Here is a 22,688-nt window from a genome sequence, read left to right as displayed (position 1 = left end):
TCATAAAACTACACTTCCCAGCTCACGCCAGCCCCTGTCAATCATCTGACTTCAAGCGTGAAGCATTTTCTCCCCCGTTATTGATTGATATTGCACTTGTGTGGACAATTGAATTTGTTTGTTGTCTCACTGTTTGACCAAACCTTGTCCCATGTCAGGTAAAAACAAGGACGGTGGCAGAGTGCGTCTCCTTCTACTACATGTGGAAAAAGTCTGAGCGATTCGACTTCTTCGTCCAGCAGAACCGCTTCGGCAAGAAGAAGTACAGCAGCTACCCGGGTGTCACGTGAGTGATGTCCTCTCTTGTTGTTGAAGCACGTTCCTTCATCAAAGCACAAACAACCAGAGTGGATTCCATTGTTTAGACGCCTAAACTATGGCTTAGACTAGGGATGGTTTAGACTAGGACTAGGAAAGGTTTACACTAGGAATGGTTTAGACTAGGGGTGTTTTAGACTAGGGATGGTTTAGACTAGGACTAGGACTGGTTTACACTAGGAATGGTTTAGACTAGGGGTGGGTTAGACTAGGTGTGGTTTAGGCTAGGACTAGAACTGGTTTACACTAGGAATGGTTTAGACTAGGGGTGGTTTAGACTAGGGATGGTTTAGACTAGGACTGGTTTACACTAGGAATGGTTTAGACTAGGTGTGGTTTAGACTAGGGGTGCACGATAATTATCGGGCCGATATCAGCAATTATGACGTCATCCCGAGAAACCCGATAACGTTATTAATAGCTCCGATAATATAATATATTTTTTGGTAAAAAAAAATGCGGTGTGGGTGAATTTGGATGAAGTGCGTTTGTTTTGACTGTGGGCTCCTCCCGTTTTGCCAGTACTGTGGTACGACTGATAGCGTGTTGTTTAGGAACAGGGTGTTTTACACAAATCCAGCGCTCCCTTTCTTGGCTGTGACGTAGCCACGTAAGTTTCTTGAAGCAGCGCGCCGCGGATGTCAACAAAGATGGCGACGCTAGTGGGGATTATTTCAGAGGGAAAAAGTTCGCTTGCTATTTGTAATAAATGCAATGCAGAAGTTCCACGAGGAGGGAAAAGGGCAGCGGCTTGTGATACATCCAACCTAGCAGGTCACCTGCGGCATCACCACCGCTGCAATGGTGTATTATTGTGTTAACTTAAAAGCCTGCGACAACGCAGGGAGCTAAGCAAAGCTAGCCCCTTTCATGCCTGTGATGCAACCCTTGGTTGAATACGCAGTCACTTATTGCTCCGTAGTAGCCAGGTTAATTTGCACCACCAAGGACTGCTTAAAAGCTAGCGGCTTGAGCCCTTGGGTCATTTCTGTCAAACTTCTTTAATTTAGCAAACGACTCGTCAATAGGTACAAGCGTGCTTGCGCCGTCGTCGTAGGCTTCTAACACCATCGCAGCGGTGGTGATGCCGCAGGCGACCTGCTAGGCTATGTGTCCACTCAAAGCCTTTCTTTCAAGGCGGACAGCTTTGAAAAAAGAAGAAAAAAAAGCTTTGAGCGTCTTAGGTTGGATGTATTATAAGTTGTTGACGGATTGTGAATTTTCATTTGGAAAAATAAATAGTCACTTTATCAGTCAAAACTGTTGTCTTGGCTTTTGTTTCTGTTGTCTGGTTAGGTCAAAACTACAGGAATATACATTTAAGTTGGTGTTGAGTTATTGTCCTGGGAAGTCTTTTTATGTATTATTATTATTGTATTGTGATATGTTTTGTTTCATGTTGGAAAAAATTATATTTGATAAAAAAATATATATATACATTAAAAAAAAAATTAATACAATAAATATCGGTATCGGCATTGAGGAGCATAAAGTTATCGGTATCGGTGTCAAAAAATCAATATCGTGCACCCCTAGTTTAGACTAGGTGTGGTTTAGGCTAACCGACTAGGGGTGGTTTAGACTAGGGGTGGTTTAGACTAGGGGTGGATTAGACTAGGGGTGGTTTAGACTAGGTGGATTAGATTAGGAATGGTTTAGACTAGGGATAGATTAGACTAGGAATGGTTTAGACTAGGGATAGATTAGACTAGGAATGGTTTAGGCTAACCGACTAGGGGTGGTTTAGACTAGGTGTGGTTTAGGCTAACCGACTAGGGGTGGTTTAGACTAGGGGTGGTTTAGACTAACCGACTAGGGGTGGATTAGACTAGGGGTGGTTTAGACTAGGGGTTGTTGAGTCCACCCTTTATTTGCACACTTTAATTGCACACTTTAACACTTCAGCTGGAAATTCCTGCGTTTGGACGTAGACGTAGCGAAAGCCGGACTGGTCAAGATCTTGATCGTTCTGCGCAAATTAGATTTTTATAAACAAATTCAGAAAATCCCTGTTGCTTCTTCATAGTGGTTCTTCAATATACGTTTTTAGACATTTGCTGCAGTTATTAAGCTTTTGTAGAAAGCTGACGTAACGTGGATGTTGCTCTCGTGTCATAACCCTTTCACTGCCACACTACAGAAGGTTAACCCTTTACTATCGCACTACAGACGGGTGTGATAGTAAAGTGTTAACCTTCTGTAGTGTGGTAGTGAAAGGGTTTACCCTTTGTCGTGCTGCAGTGAAAGGGTTAACCTGTATTGTCGCAGTGAAAGGGTTAACCATTCGGTAGTGCGGCAGTGAAAGGGTTAACCTTCTGTATTGTCGCAGTGAAAGGGTTAACCATTCGGTAGTGCGGCAGTGAAAGGGTTAACATTCCTTTCACTCCCGCCGTGCGGCACTGTTGTGTAACGGTCAGTATCGCCTGGAGGGAACGGAGCTTAAACTGAGCACACGGTCGCTCTTCATCTAAACACGCTTAAAGGAAAACTCCAACATTTTGGGAAATTAGCTTATGTAACATCTTCCCTGGAGTTAGACAAGAAGATACATACCTTTTTCTTCTCTCTGCATACATTGGGCTTAGGTAGAGCCATATGAAATCCGTTTTATTTTTTTCCAAATTCCATTTTATTTTTTTCCAAATTCCGTTTTTTTCGTTTTAATATTTCAGAATTCTGTATTTTGCTTTGTACGCTCATTTTACCATCAGAAATAGTGTCTAATAAGTGGGAATGAATAAATGTCCACAATTTAATAAGATATAACAGTCCATTTAATAGGGCTGTCTTAAATACTTCGAAGCTTCGTTCGATGGGCATGGGATTCGAATATGAAAATAAAATTTGATTATTAAAAAATATAAATGATATATATATATTTTTTTGCAAAATCAACTCTGCCTCTCTTTGTTAATTACAACAAGCAATGCTGTTTGTTATTTAAGATGAGGTCAGACTCGGCACTGACAGATTTGTGTTCATTGTGCTGCTTTTATAAAGCCTCAAATGACGGCTTACAATATTTCATGAAAGCCAAGTGTTTTGTTTGTCTAAGATTTAAAAAGGTTTAAACTTTACAGCACTGACAAAGTTGAACAAAGTGCTGTACAAGTCCCACAACATTATAAAAAAAATAAATAAAAAAAAACATTTTTTTTTTTTTATTTACAGTTGATTCCATTTTTATTGCTCAATTCCGAGATTCCGTCCGCGATTCCGTGATCGCGGATTAGGGAACGCCTGGACCGTTAGCCTAGCTTAGCTTCATCACTGGAAGTGGGGCAGACATCTAGCCTACGTCACTACAGTCAGGAAATATACTCCAAATACAATCAAAATACAACTCCCAAATGTTCCTGTAAACATGTTGTGACCTGTGTATTTACCACGTCTCCCAGTCACAAACGTCACACGAGTCTCTCAGTCACACATTGGGTGCCATGCAGTATGCCCATCTTTACCACTCTCTGCCAGTGCTGTAACCCTATGGCAGGGCTATTCAACTAAATGGTTCAGGGGGCCACATTGTCAGAAACCCATGGGGCCAGGGGCCGGACTGCCACGGCGCCTCCCCGTGCTATGAATATATGGTCACTTGACACAACACGCAACCACATTTTCACAACATTTATTTAAATGGGAACTATTTTACTATTTCTTTCACTATTTGGGCACTTTTACACAATTCCTGTGGGTTTATGGAACACCTCTGTAATTTTTTTTTTTTTTAATTCATTGTTTTGTATTTCTAATCAAGTACTCAAAAACAGCATTTTTCTACCTCAAGATCTTAAGCCGTTTTGAGCCTGGGCTCCAACCACAGTGGGAACTGTGTGGAAACTCAGCTGATTATCATGCAGCGGTGTCTCTCTGACATCACAAATCAGCACATTTTCAGATGACTCAGTTCAGTGAGGGTGAATATTGTGAGAGGAGAATTGGAAGAATGCGCCAATATGAGAATTAGAGACATAGATCATATTAATATAAGTCCACATAGCTAGGAAACAATGCTAAACACTGAAAAATGCCATTTATAAGATAGTTCCCCTTTAACTACATTGCAAAAGTAGTATACTTTTCAAAAAAAAGTGCTTCATTTATGTGCCACATCTGCAACATCTCCTGCAAAAAGTGTTCATTTATGACTGTGCAACAACTGCAACATCTCCTCTTCAACATTTCAATATAAAAATAAAATAAAAAACAAACAAGTGCATGATGTGCATCTGAACATTCTAACATCAACACTTGAACAAAAAAAACACATTTATAGTGCAGCTGAGCTTATGAAAAAGTGCTTCATGTCTGTGCAACAACAGCAAATCACAGCATCTTATTAGCACTTATTGTCGACTCTTAACTCTCAAACATCAGGGGGGTGGGGGGCAGACAGGCCTAGCCTACATACACACATCTAATGAGAGCGATTGCACTTCTTTGACTGGGCAATGGCAGAGAAAGAGGGTTCATAGGAAGTGAGGGCTACCCGCAAACAGTGATGCAAATGCTCATTTGTCAAGGAGGCATGGTTGCTTGTTTTAATGGCATTCATGTGAGAGAAACTGGATTCACAGGTGTATGTTGAGCCAAACATTGTTAGCACAGATATTGCCAGCGTTTTTATTTTGGGGAATGTCTTGACATGAATACACTTTATCCAAAATGTTGTGGTGGATTCATTCTCAAGTGCCTGCTTCAGAGCAGATGATGCTTGCATGTCAATTATTTCAAGTTGCAGGAGACCTTCATCAATATGAAGTGATGCAAGGAACTCTTGTCCTTTTGTGGAAATAGCAGCTACATTGGCAAATGGGTTGCTCACAAAATGCATCAATTCTCTGGACATGTCAAATTCATCAAATCGACTTGCAAAGTTTTCCCTCAATTTATCAATGAAATCTGTCATTAATTGAGTGACTTTTGGCTCAATTGTGCGTGTTAACGTTGACATGAAAAGAAAAAAGTAAAATTTTTATTTATTTATTTTTTTATTTTTTTTATTATCATGTAATCTTTGGCGGGCCGGTCAGAATCATCCCGCGGGCCGGATCTGGCCCGCGGGCCGCCAGTTGAATAGCCCTGCCCTATGGAGTGGCTCACCTTCTTTGCAGGGCTATAACTTTTTAAATATTATAGCTATATTGGCATTACTGTATCTATCGTTCCGGATGTGGGAACGTAATATTTTTCCATTCATACATTGTCGTGTTAGTACAGTCGAGAATATAAGTATGTTTTTAGACTGTATAGCAGTAATTCCTAGAGCGAGCGTTATAGGCCCCGACGCGTATTATACATTATCGATTGGCGTTTCGTCCCTATACACGCTATATTAAAAATTTCAAATGCATATGATCGCTATACATTATCCTCCATCATGCATGAAGGAAAGGGGGGGGGGGTCGTTTATGATTCCTTGATTGTCACTAACGGCTTTCTTTAGTAAGACACCATACGTTGACAGATTGCAATGAAATAAATGGACAATCGAGCTGGAAATAACGTTAGATTCCTCTTACCTCTGGCCAATGCGTCTGGAGAAAAAAATTCCAATTATTTGACGTCGATATGCTAGATCCATTTTCCGTTTGTATGACGCAATAAACGCCGAAAGCATATGGATTCTTGCGTCTCGAAAGAGATCCAATGCACTGGAGGTGTGTATATTGATCCACGTAACAACATATCTGGCGGAGCTTTTCCCCCGATGCACCGAGCGCCACTTCCGGTTTAGAGTGGAGTATAACTCGCCCGAAATCCACCAGGCGGCGGTATTGAGGCGTTGCAATATCAAACAGGGTCCAGCTGGCTCCCGGAGGCTTCCTGGATGAATTATGAATGCCAATAGCGAATAAAAGAAATAACGATCATAACAACGAGTTTACTCATTGTTGGCACTCAGCGCATGGCGGCCAATAACGAGTATACTCGTTATTGGCAATTAATGTGTTAAAAGACCGTGACTATCAACTAGCTGTGTCCATTTTGAATGTCTGTGGTAAGCTTTCCATTAATTAATGCGTCTCCTCCTTCAGGGACCTGATGGACCGTCTGGTGGACGAGGCGGAGGGTCTGGTGGACGGGTCCGTGTCCGTCTGCTCGGGGAGCAGCGGGGGCAGGATGGAGCCCACAGCGGAGCAACACCTCAACCTGCTCAACTCCATCACTGCTAGTGACCTCTCTGGTGAGTACTAGTGCACTGCATCCCTGCCCGAGCCCGACGGGGCCCTACCCGACCCGACGGGTTCGGGCTGGGTAGGGCTTTGTTTTTAAATAAATTATTCGTGCTCGGCCGGGCAGCTCCCTCTTCTTTTTTTTTCTTCTTTTTTTTTGGTCAACTTTTTCTCCCCATTTTCTATTTTTCTCCCCATTTTCTATTTTTCTCCCATCCCAATTTCGTATTATCCAATTCTACCCTCCCCTGTCTCGAACGTTGCTAGACCATGCCTCCCACTGGTCGGCTGCAATGTGGACCAAGCCTTGCATCACGTGTCCCCTCCGGTACACGAGGAGGCAGCTGTCGCATCTTTTCACCTGTACAGCGCGACCTCTCAGTGGCGAGGAGTAACGCATGTAGGCCTGTCGCGATAAGCAATAAATCTATTTATCGCCCGATAATTAAAATGAATGCAATGATTTTGACGGGCGCAATTAATTGCTATTTGCGTGTTTGTTTTAATGAGGCGGAACCAGTACCTCTTGTCAGTCACTCTCCGTGTGGGGAGGCGGGCCGCTGGCGTTACTAGAGTACAGCACGGGAGCTCCTGTGAGCACCATGCATATGTTGGGCAGTAGCAATGCTACATAGCTTAACTACATTTCTCAATAGCGTTGCTCCTTTTGAACCAAGTAGCGTTCTTTGTAGTGTAGCTATTTTTAGACCCAAGTAGTTACTCGCTACTGCCCGGAGAAACTGGACTACTAAATAAAGATTAAAGATCTAGCGTTGATGCTATTCAATGCTATCAACATTAGCTAAATAGCTAACCAACGAAATACAATGTATAACATAGCTACAACACACAATAACGTTGATACAATTGCATGCATCATTGTTTACAATGAACGGGTGGGGCTAGTCAAAGGACTGGACACAGGGACAAGTTAAACATGAATTAATTTATTATAACGGGTAGTTTCGAGTTGCGCTGCCGTGCCTACGCACTAGGGGTGGGACGATACATCGATCCAGATCGATATATCGATCTATTATCAATAATCAAATAGGATCGATGCAACGTAAAACGATCGATTCATATTGCGATACTCTTATTTTGAAAATCCCCTCGTGAGCATATCCGCCCCTGGCCGGAACAACAACATTAGCTCAGCGCAGCTCAGCGTGTGTAGACGTTAGACAGCAATGCTTCAGAGTCCGCCTATTTTGCCCGAAATAAGTGCCTGTTGTTTTTTTCCCCCACAAGGGGTCAAATGCATCTAACATGCATCCTCCATCCATCCTCGCCATTCCTTTATGCCCACGTCGCGTTAAATACCCACTAATACCGACTAAGCTAAGCAGCTAACCGTGAGAGGAGAGGAGAGAGGAGAGGGGACTTGGGAGGGGTGGGGGCAGTCTACCTTTCTGTGGGGGACTGGGGGAGGGGCATTCTGTGTGTGTGTGTGTGTGTGTGTGTGTGTGTTACTGAGGATGGACAGATAATGTTGATATTTAAACATGAATACATAATAAATGTATTCATGATCATCATGCAACATAAAACAATTGTAGGAAGTTTGGGAGAGGAAGGGGTTTTAGCTTGTGTGTTGTGAGTTCCAAAACATTTTACTTAAAGTTTAAAGCTCAATATATAAAAAGTGAACAGGAGGTATATTTGTATTAAAAACAATATATTGTTTTTCATTTAAATGTCTGGAAGAGCTCAAAAATAAAAACATCAATTGATATTTCCGTAGCCTTTTTTTAGTTGATCTAAATGTGATTGATTGTGTTAAATGGGCACATAATATTGTCTCATATCGATCGCAGGCACCTGAATCGATATCGTATAGTGATGAAACTGGTGATTCCCACCCCTACTACGCACCACAGGGCTATTCTATTATATACGGCTTTGACGCTTCCTCCTCATTGTTGATTGCCTGTAATAGCTGCATCTAACGTTAGTAGCTAACGTTAAAACTAGGGATGACCCCCGGACCCCGATTCTAAATCTCCGACGTTATCGGTACTGCTATCGGTACTCGAGAAATTATGGATTTTTTTTTTTGGAATTTAAACGTCGCAAACGAATCTTGTTGGCCGTTTTCTATATCTCTCCTGCCTCGGTCTCTCTGCCTGCGCGAGGAGCGGGCTGTGCTGTGCTCACACACACACACACACACACACACACACACACGGGTGCTGTTGTAGGCTACAGTACAGACAGCTCTGCTCTCATCATGGTGGACAGAACGAAACGTTCAAAAGTCTGGGTCTATTTTTACTAAAGTCAATGCTGACAACGCTCGTTGCCACAAGTGCAACAAGACATTTGCCAGTAATGTATAAGCACTGGTACTTCAATGTCAATGTGGCTGGCGGGGAGCTAACGTTATTAGCCTGAGCTCCGAGTAGAGTAATGGCCGAAATTCCGGAAGTGAAAAAACGAATGAGAGCTTCCGATAGGTGGTTAGAAGAAGAGGTGGGTGCAAGCGGTGTGACGTAATTGGCAGAATCGACTGTCAATCAAAATAGTATTGTATGACTCCAACTTTTACATTTGTTGTTAATTATAAAAAGTGTATAATTCAGACACATTTAAAACATTGCTGCTGCTGTTGCTGCTGAAGAAATAATATTTATTTATATTTATATAGTTATATAAAAGAATAATAAAGCAATGTCGATTCTGTTCTTAATATAAAAAAAATCTTGCAAAATAATCAAAAAGAATCGATAAGAGTATCGATAAAGTACCGAACCGTTAAGCAGTATCGATAAGAGTAGTAGTATAGATAAAATCCTAACGATACCCATCCCTAGTTAAAACTAACCTAAAGTTAGTTGTTCACCAACAATCTCAACATTTGTTTTATCATTAGCTCAAAAACACAGAACCGGACGAGACAAGTTGTCCGCTCATAGGTTCTGCTAGGATAATAACAACAATACTTCCGCTCCAGTCGGTGGGTTTCAAAATAAAAGTCTAAAACACCGGAAAAGACGTTTATTTTGTACAGCGTTTTCCTCCACGAGTACTTGAGTACATCATGTGACCAGGTGTCCCGCTTTTGGTTGTACTGCACAGCCATTTGACCGTGTCCTGCATATTGAGAGGATGTCCCTCTTTTTGAAGCAATGTGTCCACACACATTGCTCTGCTCGTTTTATCAAAGCAAATCAAATCAAATTTATTTATAAGGCCCAACAACACACGTTAATGTCCCCATGGGCCGTACAAGTCTTCTTTAAACAAGTCAAGAAGAAAACATAACAATAGGTCAAGAATAGAACAAGGACACCATAAGGTCCAACAAATTTAAAATAAATGCAAATAGATGAAAGAATGCAAGCACTCCCAGACATACCCCACGCGAAGGTAAGGAAAAACTCACTAAAACCTAACAATAGGAAAAAATTCTCCACAGGCAGACAGTGTGGAGGAGAGAAACCTTAGAAGGGCCATTCAAGGGGGGATCTCCCTTCTTAGATGTCGGTTATCATTGTTCTCACGGAGATAAAACTGGGAACGAGGTTACTCTGCTTGTGACGCTACCTCATATCACAGATCTGATTGGTTAGGTAGTAATTTAGGATATTTAAAATGTCTTCCAATGTTAAAGGTTTATTGCACTTTGAAACGGTTTCCTTGCATTATTATGCTATTATCATTATATTAGTAAAAAAAAATTAAAGGTTTGTTCACAATTCCAAGGTAAACATTGACTGAAATCCAGGCGAATTTCCTAGAAAGAGAGTTATGGAGCGTTTTGTGCAGCATGCGCAAATCATGTTCTTTGCTCGCCTGAGACACATTATTCCCAGTTCATAGGGTAAAACACACCACCTAGTGTTCAGTTCATCATTTATGAAATGCAGTAAAGCTATTATGTAAGGGATAATGTATAGCTACGAGGTCATTGTCGCAAAATAATTGACCGACACAGAGTTTAAAATACCGAGCCGCCTCAGCGAGGTGTTTTAAACGTCAGTGAAGGTCAATTATTTTGAGACAATGATCGAGTATAGCTATACATTATCAAGCTTATTACATGGCTAACTTACTAACAATATACCTAATTCATTTTACATCGACTCGCAACAGTAACACTGGTTCTGGCTCCGCTGAGTGCTCGTCGCTCCGCCCCCCAGCAGCTTCCCCGGCAGCCGGCAGTTTGCACTGATGTCAGTGGGCTTGATTGCGAACAGCTGCGCACAGCGGTCATTATTGTGGGCTTGATTGCGAACAGCTGCGCACAGCGGTCATTATTGTCCCACAGCGGTCATTATTGTCTGATAACTGACCTCTGACGCGCGCTATTGACCAATCACAAGCAAGCATTTCGGCGAATGTGAAAACGCCATGTAATAAATAGGGATATCTTGTATTGATTACGTTATAGGCCTATATATCTGTTGCATTCGATCAGGTTCAGTAATATTTACAGGTCCTAGGTGTCATGAGCACAAATGTATAGTAACATTTGTCAAAAACAACATTGGAGGGGGGGGGGGGGGTAAACGAATAAGCTATAACACATTGGCTGTCTGTTATTCATGTACTGTTAGCTGTTTGAATTAGATTCTGCAATTTCTTCATAGGCGCAACCCACATACTCAGCTGTGTTTGCTCTGCACATTTACCTGTGTTCCAGTGTAGAATCGTCCATACATGGCAGGTACAGTCTGACAAGTATTCTGACATTTTTGCATTGCATTATAATGTATTTTGTATATTCTAATCTAAGACACACAAGTTATAAAAACCATTGCATTATAAAGTATTCTGTATATAATAATAAACAAACTTGAAACTTGAAGATGAAGTGAAAAAAAAAATTACTTCACAGATGCACAGTATATGCAAATCAGCCGTCAGAAACAATTCAGTTTGTGCATTTAGAACATATTTACAGTACATTTATACATGTAAATTACGTTAGTTTTGACCTGACAAAATGGCCATGGTAAACTACCATTCAGTTTGTGCATTATAACATATTTACAGTACATTTACTTTTCTTCAAAAAGTTGGGAGCACCAGCAAAAATGTAGGAGCACCCACCAAAATGTAAGGAGCACCAACATTATGTCATATATATTTTTTTATATACAATATAACAGTACTGTAATGCAGTAAAACAGTGAAAGTAGCCTTAAACTATAGTATAGTGTAGACCTAGTAGTGTAGCCTATAGTGTAACTAGGCATGTGCCGGTATGACATTTTGAGGGTACGATAACCTTGGTAAAAAATACCTCGTTTTCACGGTATTCGGTACATAAAAAAATCCCCCATTGAACAAAACGTATTACAGTGTAGGGCTGGGTGATATGGAAAAAAATCATATTGCGATAACGATATGATAATGTTATCATATTTCTCGATATCAATAATTATCGAAATTGTTATAAGTATAATTTTTTTTTTTATATAAACAGATGTATGTTTATTTTGCAGCAATTCTTTGTCATTGCCGCCATCTTTAGTGTTACATCCCCTCACACTCCAGTTCTCAGGCTGCAGCTGGTTTAAAAGCGAAAGTAAACCGGCTTCTCTGCTGGCTGTGGCTCCAGGGGAGTTGAACAGTTCTGGCTCTGTGTTACGTGCCCCCGTGGGGAGACGCAACACTAGGCCACAGACAGGATAGGTGAGGATGCAGTGACACAAAACACCATAGACGGGTTGTAAAATAACAATATTTATTTTACACAAATGAGGATCAGCAACACAGAGAGCAAAGAGGACCTACCAGTGAGCACCAAATAATATCAAAATAAAACAAAAGCCCCCCCCCCTTTACAGGCGCGGACGCCCCAAAGTACAGGAGGTGGTGCTCACTCTAAGCTGGTGTCTTTAACAGTGGTTCTCCTACGTGATGCAGATGTAGACCCCAGGGTATCTTCACTGCCCTCAATGTCCCTGTGTGCGAAACAAAAGGTTAATATATAAGAAAAACAATCACCATAAGCTGGGTGACGAGGAATACATAAATACAGAAACAGGTTATGGGTAAAACAGAAATGTACAACAGGCAGGATCACAAAACGGTACAATACTATAGGGAATTGCTAGAAAACCAGAGCCTTGACCAGCTCTCACACAAACAACAGCTCCACAGAGCTTTAACTAGCTCATGCTCCAAAACATGAGCTCAACAGAGCTTTAACTAGCTCATGCACCAATCATGAGCTCAACAGAGCTTTAACTAGCTCATGCACTAAACATGGGCTCAACAGAGCTTTAACTAGCTCATACACAAAAAACAATGAGAGCTCTACCACAACACCACCAGATATAATCACCCACATACACCGACAGAGCTCTAGCTAACAATGCATACACAGGGATTATATGAAGGGATGTGGAGGCCAATTAGGCTGATGAGCCTCAGCTGTGGTTGCTGCTGCTTCTTCTGTTGGTTGGAGTGGAATGGTGATTGACCCTGAGAGGTAGATAGATTATATAGGAGGGAGACAAGAAAACACTACAACCTGCCTACATACATAACACATATTATATATATACATAATAACCCATACAATATAATATTACATGCATACATAATGAAATAAGGAATGAAATAAGGACAGAGTCCGTAACACTTCCCCCCCCAAGGAGTCAGCCCATGGCCGACGAAAACACACCATCAGTCACCATAGAACAAATAAAACAAACACCCAACCATCCCGAATAGCAAAACACCTGTTTCAACAGGCTACCCCCGAGAAAGGGCATCGGCAAACACATTCTCTGTGCCCTTCTTGTGCCGGACCACCACGTTATACCCCTGCATAAGCAGAGACCACCGCATCAACCACTGGTTGTGGTTATACATGCGGTGCAAAAAAACAAGTGGGTTGTGGTCCGTGTGGACCACCACAGGCTCCACACTTGATCCCACATAGACCTAAAAAAATTGGAGCGCCAGCAGCAATGCCAACGTCTCCTGCTCTATTGTTGAGTAGCGTGTCTGGCTGCCACTAAACTTCTTTGAGAAGTAGCCCACAGGATGGACCAAACCCTCGGAATCCACCTGCGTCAGAACCGCACCAGCACCCACACAACTCGCATCAACCTCAATAGAAAAAGGCTTACTGAAATCAGGAGCATTAAGAACCGGAGCACTACATAAAAGGGCCTTACAGCTCTCAAAAGCCGCTTGACACTTGCCCGTCCACTGGTATGGCACCAAGGGACTGATTAGGTCAGTCAGGGGGGCTGCAACCAAGGAAAAATTCTTACAGAACCCCCTGTAGTAACCCGTCATCCCAAGAAAACGACGTAGCTCCCGTCGTGTGGTCGGTACTGGGAACATGGTTATGGCCTCTATTTTGGCTCCTAGAGGACGCACCTTACCACCGCCCACCTGTTTCCCCAGGTAGGTCACTGTCGCTTTACCGAACTCGCATTTTGCCAAGTTCAGTGTCAGAGAAGCGTCTGCCAACCGCTGGAATACGGTTCTCAATGAGCTCACATGAGCAGACCAACTCACTGAATGCACCACCACATCGTCCAGATATGCTGTGCAGTTGGGCACGTCCCCCAACACTATGTTGACCAGTCTCTGAAACGTAGCCGGTGCGTTACGCATCCCGAACGCCATCACAGAATACTGCAGGAAAGCATCGGGCGTAGCAAACGCAGATATTTCAGAGGCCCTTGGCGAGAGTGGCACCTGCCAGTACCCTTTTAAAAGATCCAATTTCGTCACATACCGGGCTGACCCAATGGTATCTACACAATCGTCGATGCGCGGCATAGGAAAAGAATCAGGAATGGTTACTGCATTTACCTTTCGATAATCAGTGCAAAACCGATGAGTGGTGTCTGGTTTCGGAACCAGCAGGCATGGTGAGCTCCACGGGCTCAAACTGTGATGAGCCAAATCATGCTCCAGTAAATATGCCACCTCCTGTTTCATTATTTCCCTTTTTACCGCATTTACCCTATAAGGATGCTGTTTGACTGGCCTTGCATTACCGACATCAATGTCGTGTTCCAGAACGGTAGTGCGGGTTGGGACATCCCCAAACAAAATGGGATAACTGCTAATGAGCGCCACCATGTCAGCTTCCTGCTCCTTACCCAAGTGTGGCATCAGGGAGGGAAGGATCAACAACATCTCTGAGTTGCATAAACGAGGAGTCTGCTGCTGGACCTCACAACCATTCAAACCATCCTCATCACTCATTGGCAGAGTAGAAGGAACAGCAACCACAGTCACTGGTACTCCTCTCACTCCTGCTACTGCAGCTCCCACAGCGGCCCCTGGGGACGTACTTTGTTTCTCCAGCTGCAGGTTGTCCCTGGGAAGATAACGCTTCAACATATTAATGTGACAAACACGGGTTTTCTTTCGCCTGTCAGGCGTCCTGACTATAATAATAATAATTTAGGACCTGCTCCGAGGTCACCATTTGGCACACATGCGAACCATGCATACAATGCGTATCTGCGATTAACCCATCCCGTCGTCCTTCCCCCCCAAGGGCAGCCGGGAGCAGACAGGCGCCACGTGAGCCGCGCCAGGGGACCAATCCAAGTGCTCCTGTCCGTCTTCGTCAAGGACGCCACAGCGTTAGCGATCTTGTTGTTGTGCATGTTTTTCCATTGGGTTTATCTTATCGGGGGGGGAAACCCTTGCGAGCACGGGGAGAACATGCAAACTCCACACAGAAAGGCCTGGGAGATACCCCACCTGGGTAACTGGCATCATGGAAACCTGGTCCCCAAGCGGGATTCGAACCCTGGACCTTCTTGCTGTGAGGCGACAGTGTTAACCACTACACCACCGTGCCGCCTACATAGTCAGTATTGCTCAATTTCTGCTCGATAGCATAAGGGCCAAAAAAACGAGCACTCAAAGAAGAGCCAGGGATGGGGAACAGAACTAAAACCAAGTCCTCAGACTGGAAAGAACGTGGAACCGCTTTTTTGTCAAACTGCCGTTTCATTGAACCCTGAGCAGCAGAGAGACTCTCCTTAGCGATACTACACGCCTCATGCAGCCGCTCTTTAAATCTACACACATAGTTCAAAACCCCTCTCTTTGGAGGTACGGTGTGCAGAGCCTCCCCCATTAACTGATCCTTTAATACTCTCAAAGGACCCCTCACTGAATGCCCAAACACCAGCTCTGCTGGGCTAAAACCCAGTGACTCCTGAACTGTTTCTCGCACAGCAAACAGAGCTAGGGGAACACCTTCATCCCAGTCTCTGCCGCTCTCCATACAATACTTGCGCAACGCCGACTTGAAGGTCTGATGCCACCTCTCCAGGGCACCTTGCGACTCAGGGTGATACGCACTTGAGATCCTGTGAGAAATAGACAATGATGATAACACCTGCTCAAATATTCCTGAAAGGAAGTTAGTACCTTGGTCCATTTGCAAGACTTTTGGCAGCCCGAACGTAGAAAAAAACTTGATCAGAGCTTTCACTACAGACTGAGATGTTATCTTTCTAAGAGGAATAGCCTCAGGGTACCGAGTCGCTACACACATAATTGTTAAAAGGAACTCGTTACCAGACTTCGTTCTCGGCAGGGGACCAACACAATCCACTATCACATGCTCAAACGGCTCCCCCATCGCTGGGATTGGGTGAAGCGGGGCAGGTTTAATAACCTGATTAGGCTTCCCTGTAACTTGACACACATGACAAGTATTACAGAATCTGGTCACATCCCCCTTTAACCCGGGCCCAAGAAAAGTGCTTCAAAACCCTGTCATTGGACTTGGTGATGCCTAGATGTCCCGACCAAGGATGATCGTGAGCTAAAGACAAAACAGACTGTCGATACGGTGTTGGCACAACAATCTGGGTAACATAACTCCACTCATTACCAAAATCCATCCGTGATCTCCACCTCCGCATTAGCACATCATTCTCAACAAAATAGGCTACCTCCTTGTTCTCAGCTGTCTCTGGGGCAAGAGCAGCAGCAAAACATTTTGCTAAACTAGCATCCTCCTTCTGAGCAACGATCAGATTACCTCTAGTCATGGGTAAATGCGTTGTCTCAGAGGTGAGCGTATCCTGCTGAAGCGCATTACTGTCACTCGTCTCTATAGCAGGTGGAACAAACACAAGTGGGGAAATAGGCGCGCCAGACAACTGTGTAGCTAGCACAGACTCCGACAGATCAACTACCTCACCCAACTTACGTGCTTGAGCACGGGTGACTGCACAAACTGTAAACACCTGGGGAAACTGTTGCGCCAACACATCTGGACGCAAAACCTCAGGGCGCTCTAAAACCTCCAAAACGGGCATAACTCTGCCACCCGCGATGTCGTTACCCAACAGGAAAGTGACACCCCGTACCGGTAACGACGGGCGAATGCCCACTTTGAACACCCCCTGTGCTAAACCACAGTTTAAGTGTATCAGATGGAGGGGCACCGACACAAAACCCATCTCGATCCCCTGCACCAACACACTTGAGCCATTTGATGACTCATGATTAAACGGTAGCACGTCCGACAAGATAAAAGACTGCGCTGCCCCAGTATCTCTCAGTATGCGCACCGGACGCTGGTCCAACTCACTACCACTGAAAGAAACCATGCCGTCCAACATAAACGGTTCGTAACTGGGCTCCAGGTCACCACACATTTTTGTGGGGACCACTGACTGTGGAACTATCACCGTCTGCACCAAACCAACCTCCTTTGGCCGACCACTTGGCGTAGACTGTGTGCGTTTATACGCTTGACAGTTCTCTCTAATATGACCCACCCGGTGACAATGATAGCATTCCCGCTCCTCCCTGTAGCGGGGAGATAACAAACGTGGTGGGCTAGTGTGCACTTTAGCTGGAGCCCGAGCAGAGGGATAAAAACCTCTATCCTCCTGTCTTAGTGTACCAAATGACTGTTTATGAGTAAGCACAAACTCATCAGCGAGCACCGCCGCCTGTGCCAACGACTCAACTTTATGCTCATTGAGATAAGTCACTAAACGGTCATTTAGGCTATTTTTAAACTCCTCCAGTAACATTAATTCAGACAGAGAATCTAAATCAGCTACATCACAAGCCCTGCACCACCGATGAAATAGGGATTCTTTCTCCCGAGCAAACTCCACAAAAGTCCGGCCAGGTAACTTTCTGTGAGTTCTAAACTTTTGCCTGTACGCCTCTGGCACTAACTCATAGGCTCTAAGCACCGCCGTCTTGATTAAGTCATACGACAAACTGTCAGTCAGAGGGAGGGCAGACAGAATTTCCTGGGCTTTTCCCGTTAGCTTACATTGCAGTAAGAGAGCCCAGACCTCTTTAGGCCACTTTAAAGACGTAGCCACCCGCTCAAAAGCATTAAAATAGGAGTCTACCTCAGCCTCACGAAATTGAGGTACTAAAGAAATAAGCCTACTTACATCATAAGCCCCCACAGCCGTGGAAGAGGGTTGAGCAGGACTCCCAGCCTTAGCAGCGTCGAGCTCCAGTTGCTTCAACTTAACCTCCTTCTCAGCATCCACCCGGCGGTTCTCAGTGTCCAGCTCCATTTTTCTAATAGCTAACCGATGACTATATTCTCCCTCTCCTCCTTCCTCTCCTCAAATTGCAACCGTGCTAAACTCAATTTAAGATTGTCCTCCTCAGCACTCCCACTAGGGAAAGATGCTGCACGCCCGTGCACTGGAGACGTGACACCCGAAAGGGGAGGCTTATCCTCTACCCCGTCTTTAACCGGGTCTACCACCGGAGGTTCCTCGCCCTCCTCGTCTGTGTTTAGAGGGGAAGAAACAAAAGACGCTCCCTCACCGACACCGAGCACCTTGTTCCACACCAATATGCGCACCACCTCTTCTCTCAGGTCAGCCTTTGCCAAACTTTTAGAAAGGGCGACCTGAAAATGCGAGGCGATGGCAAACAAGTCTTCCCTCCTACACTGATCCAAACGATCAACCGAGGGATCACCCAGGAACACCTCCACCCCAAAAGACGACATCCCTACCCAGACCAGTGCACCCAAACACCAAAAACACACCTAACAAACTACCACCCAAAACCAAAACCAAGCAACGTGCCCACCGCGCACCAACACCAAATGTCTGTCGCCCAACTACCGAGCCCCCATTTATGTTACGTGCCCCCGTGGGGAGACGCAACACTAGGCCACAGACAGGATAGGTGAGGATGCAGTGACACAAAACACCATAGACGGGTTGTAAAATAACAATATTTATTTTACACAAATGAGGATCAGCAACACAGAGAGCAAAGAGGACCTACCAGTGAGCACCAAATAATATCAAAATAAAACAAAAGCCCCCCCCCCCTTTACAGGCGCGGACGCCCCAAAGTACAGGAGGTGGTGCTCACTCTAAGCTGGTGTCTTTAACAGTGGTTCTCCTACGTGATGCAGATGTAGACCCCAGGGTATCTTCACTGCCCTCAATGTCCCTGTGTGCGAAACAAAAGGTTAATATATAAGAAAAACAATCACCATAAGCTGGGTGACGAGGAATACATAAATACAGAAACAGGTTATGGGTAAAACAGAAATGTACAACAGGCAGGATCACAAAACGGTACAATACTATAGGGAATTGCTAGAAAACCAGAGCCTTGACCAGCTCTCACACAAACAACAGCTCCACAGAGCTTTAACTAGCTCATGCTCCAAAACATGAGCTCAACAGAGCTTTAACTAGCTCATGCACCAATCATGAGCTCAACAGAGCTTTAACTAGCTCATGCACTAAACATGGGCTCAACAGAGCTTTAACTAGCTCATACACAAAAAACAATGAGAGCTCTACCACAACACCACCAGATATAATTACCCACATACACCGACAGAGCTCTAGCTAACAATGCATACACAGGGATTATATGAAGGGATGTGGAGGCCAATTAGGCTGATGAGCCTCAGCTGTGGTTGCTGCTGCTTCTTCTGTTGGTTGGAGTGGAATGGTGATTGACCCTGAGAGGTAGATAGATTATATAGGAGGGAGACAAGAAAACACTACAACCTGCCTACATACATAACACATATTATATATATACATAATAACCCATACAATATAATATTACATGCATACATAATGAAATAAGGAATGAAATAAGGACAGAGTCCGTAACACTCTGCTAGTTTATTTTCGATCTTTTGGCGCTTTTGGCGCAGAACTAGACTCGTGACTGGAGTCTAGCTCTGCTAGCACACATAGCCTACTGTGTACAGACGGTTTCAAACTGTATTTTAAATTAGAAAGCAAACAAAATAAATGGACAAGAGAAAAATAAATCTCAATTTGGTCAGTATTGTCATTTGGACAAGCAAAGCCATTACTTTAAGTTGCAGGCAAGAAAGACAAGTCTGTCCACTGTCTCTGGTTTTAAAACGTTTTTTTTTAATTTCGATATTCGATATCGATTATTAAAATATATCGCGATATTTATCGTTATATCGCCCAGCCCTATTACAGTGCACAATAAGCTTTTCTGTAAGTGTTATTTATGAATGTGTGAAGACTGTCTGTATTACACACAGAGGGAACTGTCTGACCACTTTAAAACTAAGTACAGAATATAAAATACTTCCAAATAAACTTTCATGATTATGAATATGTAGGCTACATGTCAAAAGGGCATTTTGCTAATGTAATCTACTTGCAAAGATGTGTTATAAATAATATAGCTTAGTACTATTCTTACTGCATTAAACTTTGGATTCATCTTTTGTGGTGGCTCAACATTATTCACACACACTATGTGTTGGGGATAATGGTTCCGCACGGACCATATTGTTTGTTACATTGCTGTCTGCAAACTAGCTCAGAGTGTCAACAGAGTGTTGACGTTGATGTTAGCTGACCAGAGCACCAGAACAATTATTTGCACTCGCACGAATGCTCCCAATTATATTTTGAGGTTACACAGATACAATTTCCGTCGCATATGCCACCAATTCGGTCGCAATTTTCGAGCCCCGTTAGTGGAGAGAGTAGATTGAATTCCGTTTGTAAGTTTAGTCTTTGTTTTTAACACTTTCAGAGCCCAAGCTTAATCTTGATTTACCGCTTGAATGCCCACCATCCACTTCAATGTTAGCGTTAATAACGCCTAATCTATGTTTTAAATTATGGCTATGTGTCTAATCTGCTTATCAATGATTAGTTTTCCAGTCAACATTGTCGAAGCGGATTGTTTTTTTATCGGTTCATTTTCGTTTTATAGCATTTTGAAAAGCCCTCGTTTTCAAGGAAAATATAAATATTCCATGATAATCGCCCTTTACTGGAATATTCTAGAATACATGTCATTTTTCGGCCTATTTATGAATCGTTTTCAAATAAACGCTAGATTATCGATAGTATTATGTATGCACGCTATATAGGCGATCTGAAAAATCGATTCTCTGATTTCCTCAAAGCGATCGCCCACACACACACACACACACACACACACACACACATAGGGCGAACGCTGAGATCTCAGCGAATACAACTCTGATTATCCCAAGACTTGTAAAATAGATTCCTTACCTCAGATCAGATGTTCTCCAAAAAGATCATTCCAATTCCTGATCGCCATTCCAAAAATCGATCGCTTTTATTGATCCAACGCTACATACTGTATTATGTATTCCACGCTGTTCTGAGGCTCCACAATTAATCCGATCGGCTCAGGTTACATGCCTGAGAAGTCAAATGTGGATTCCGGATTTTTCTTTTCTCATTTTCATTGAGTCCATTCCAAAAGGGTGCATTACCATCTGGGAGACGATAGGGGGTGGTTTTTTCACATCTGAGCTCCTACAGGGGCTGCATACCAACGGGAGACTCGGTTGATGAAATATGAATTCAGATCGCTAATAAAAAAAGAAAACGCTAATTGTTGTCGTGGGCGGCATTGGGCTGATAAAACGTCTTATCACGTTTTGGGCATTGAAAGTGTTAAAGGTCTGTAAGATGGTGCCATTGAGTGGCGCTGGTCCAACTTCTTAATGAGATCCGCTAATTCAGTTAACCCTTTCACTGCCACACTACAGAAGGTTAACCCTTTACTATCACACTGCCGACGGGTAACCGTCGGTAGTCTGATAGACAGTAAAGGGTTAACCTTCTGTAGTGTGGCAGTGAAACCCGTCGGTAGTGTGATAGTAAAGGGTTAACCTTCTGTGTATTGTCGCAGTGAAAGGGTTAACGGTTTGGTAGTGCGGCAGTGAAAGGGTTAAGCGCTTTTAGCACCAGTAATACTTAATGTCTTCTCTTGTTCCAACAGCATTGTCCAGCAGTGTGGCGTCGGTGTGTAACCCAGGCGATGTGAGCTGCCTGGAGTCCTACGGGTTCCCCTCTCTGGACAGCCTGCACCACCGCGCCTCCCTGTCCAGCCATGACCCAGAGGCCCTGGGCTTCCCTCCCAGCAGAGCAGCAGAGCCAGAGTGCCTCAACCTGCTGGACGCCGGCTTCTACCACTCTGACCTGGGCCAGCTGGGCGCAGAGGCTTGCGAGCAGCACCCGCCCCACAAGCGGCTGAAGATGAGCCTGGCCGAGCCCTTCAAGGAGGCCGCCGTGGGGAGCCACCACCTGGGCCTGGGCTACCAGGCCACGCGGCCCCACCACCACATCACCAGCGCCAAGATGGCCGTGTCGGTGACGGACTTCGGCGGCGGGGCCCCCGGCTACCTGGGAGCTCACGCACACTCGCACTCGCACACACACACACTGCACCAACACCAGCAGCACACGGCACTCCAGTCGGAGTGACTGCGGTTGGCCCCGTCGCTAGGCCTCCCTGCAACCTTCAGACGGTGTACATATTTGTCCATTGGAGATTCTATTTCTTGGGTTCCATATATGTGTACATACATATATACGTTTTTTTTTTTTTTTTTTTTTTTTTTTTTTAAACTATGACATCAGTGATGTCTTGTTGTACATAGAACTACAGAAAAGAAAATCTTGATTTCTCAAGAGTCGAATTATAGCCATTTATTTTCTAGTCCTGAACCCTGGGAAGTTTCAACACTGAGAACCCTCCCCCCCCCACACACACACACACACACACACACACTACACGCCTCCTCTGGTGTCTGTGTAGAGTGGGGTCGGAGCTTCACGTTGGGACACCTCCTCTGGTGTCTGTGTAGAGTGGGGTCGGAGAGGTCAGAGGTCCATGTGGTGGGGAAACGTCCTCCACACTACACACCAATGAAATGCCACTGACAAAAGTTTCTCTGCCACTTCCACC

At 44.0% G+C, this 22,688-nt stretch overlaps 1 protein-coding gene across 1 annotated transcript in view; it reads left to right on the top strand.

The window, feature by feature from the left end:
* Positions 1-22,297, top strand: part of mier3a (mesoderm induction early response 1, family member 3 a) — a 43,611-nt gene extending 21,314 nt beyond the window's left edge. Inside the window, exons 9-11 of the mRNA XM_084324203.1 lie at positions 159-286; positions 6,357-6,505; positions 21,720-22,297. Of these exons, the coding sequence (XP_084180329.1) occupies positions 159-286; positions 6,357-6,505; positions 21,720-22,204 (762 nt within the window). The 3' untranslated portion in view covers positions 22,205-22,297. The remainder of the gene's footprint in view (positions 1-158; positions 287-6,356; positions 6,506-21,719) is intronic.
* Positions 22,298-22,688: the final 391 nt, after the last annotated feature.

The sequence above is a fragment of the Notolepis coatsorum genome, assembly GCF_963971535.1.
Source record: "Notolepis coatsorum genome assembly, chromosome: 11".
Taxonomy (NCBI): Eukaryota; Metazoa; Chordata; class Actinopteri; order Aulopiformes; family Paralepididae; genus Notolepis; species Notolepis coatsorum.
The sequence above is the reverse complement of the archived record's forward strand: the minus strand, read 5'-3'. Positions and strand labels throughout refer to the sequence as shown.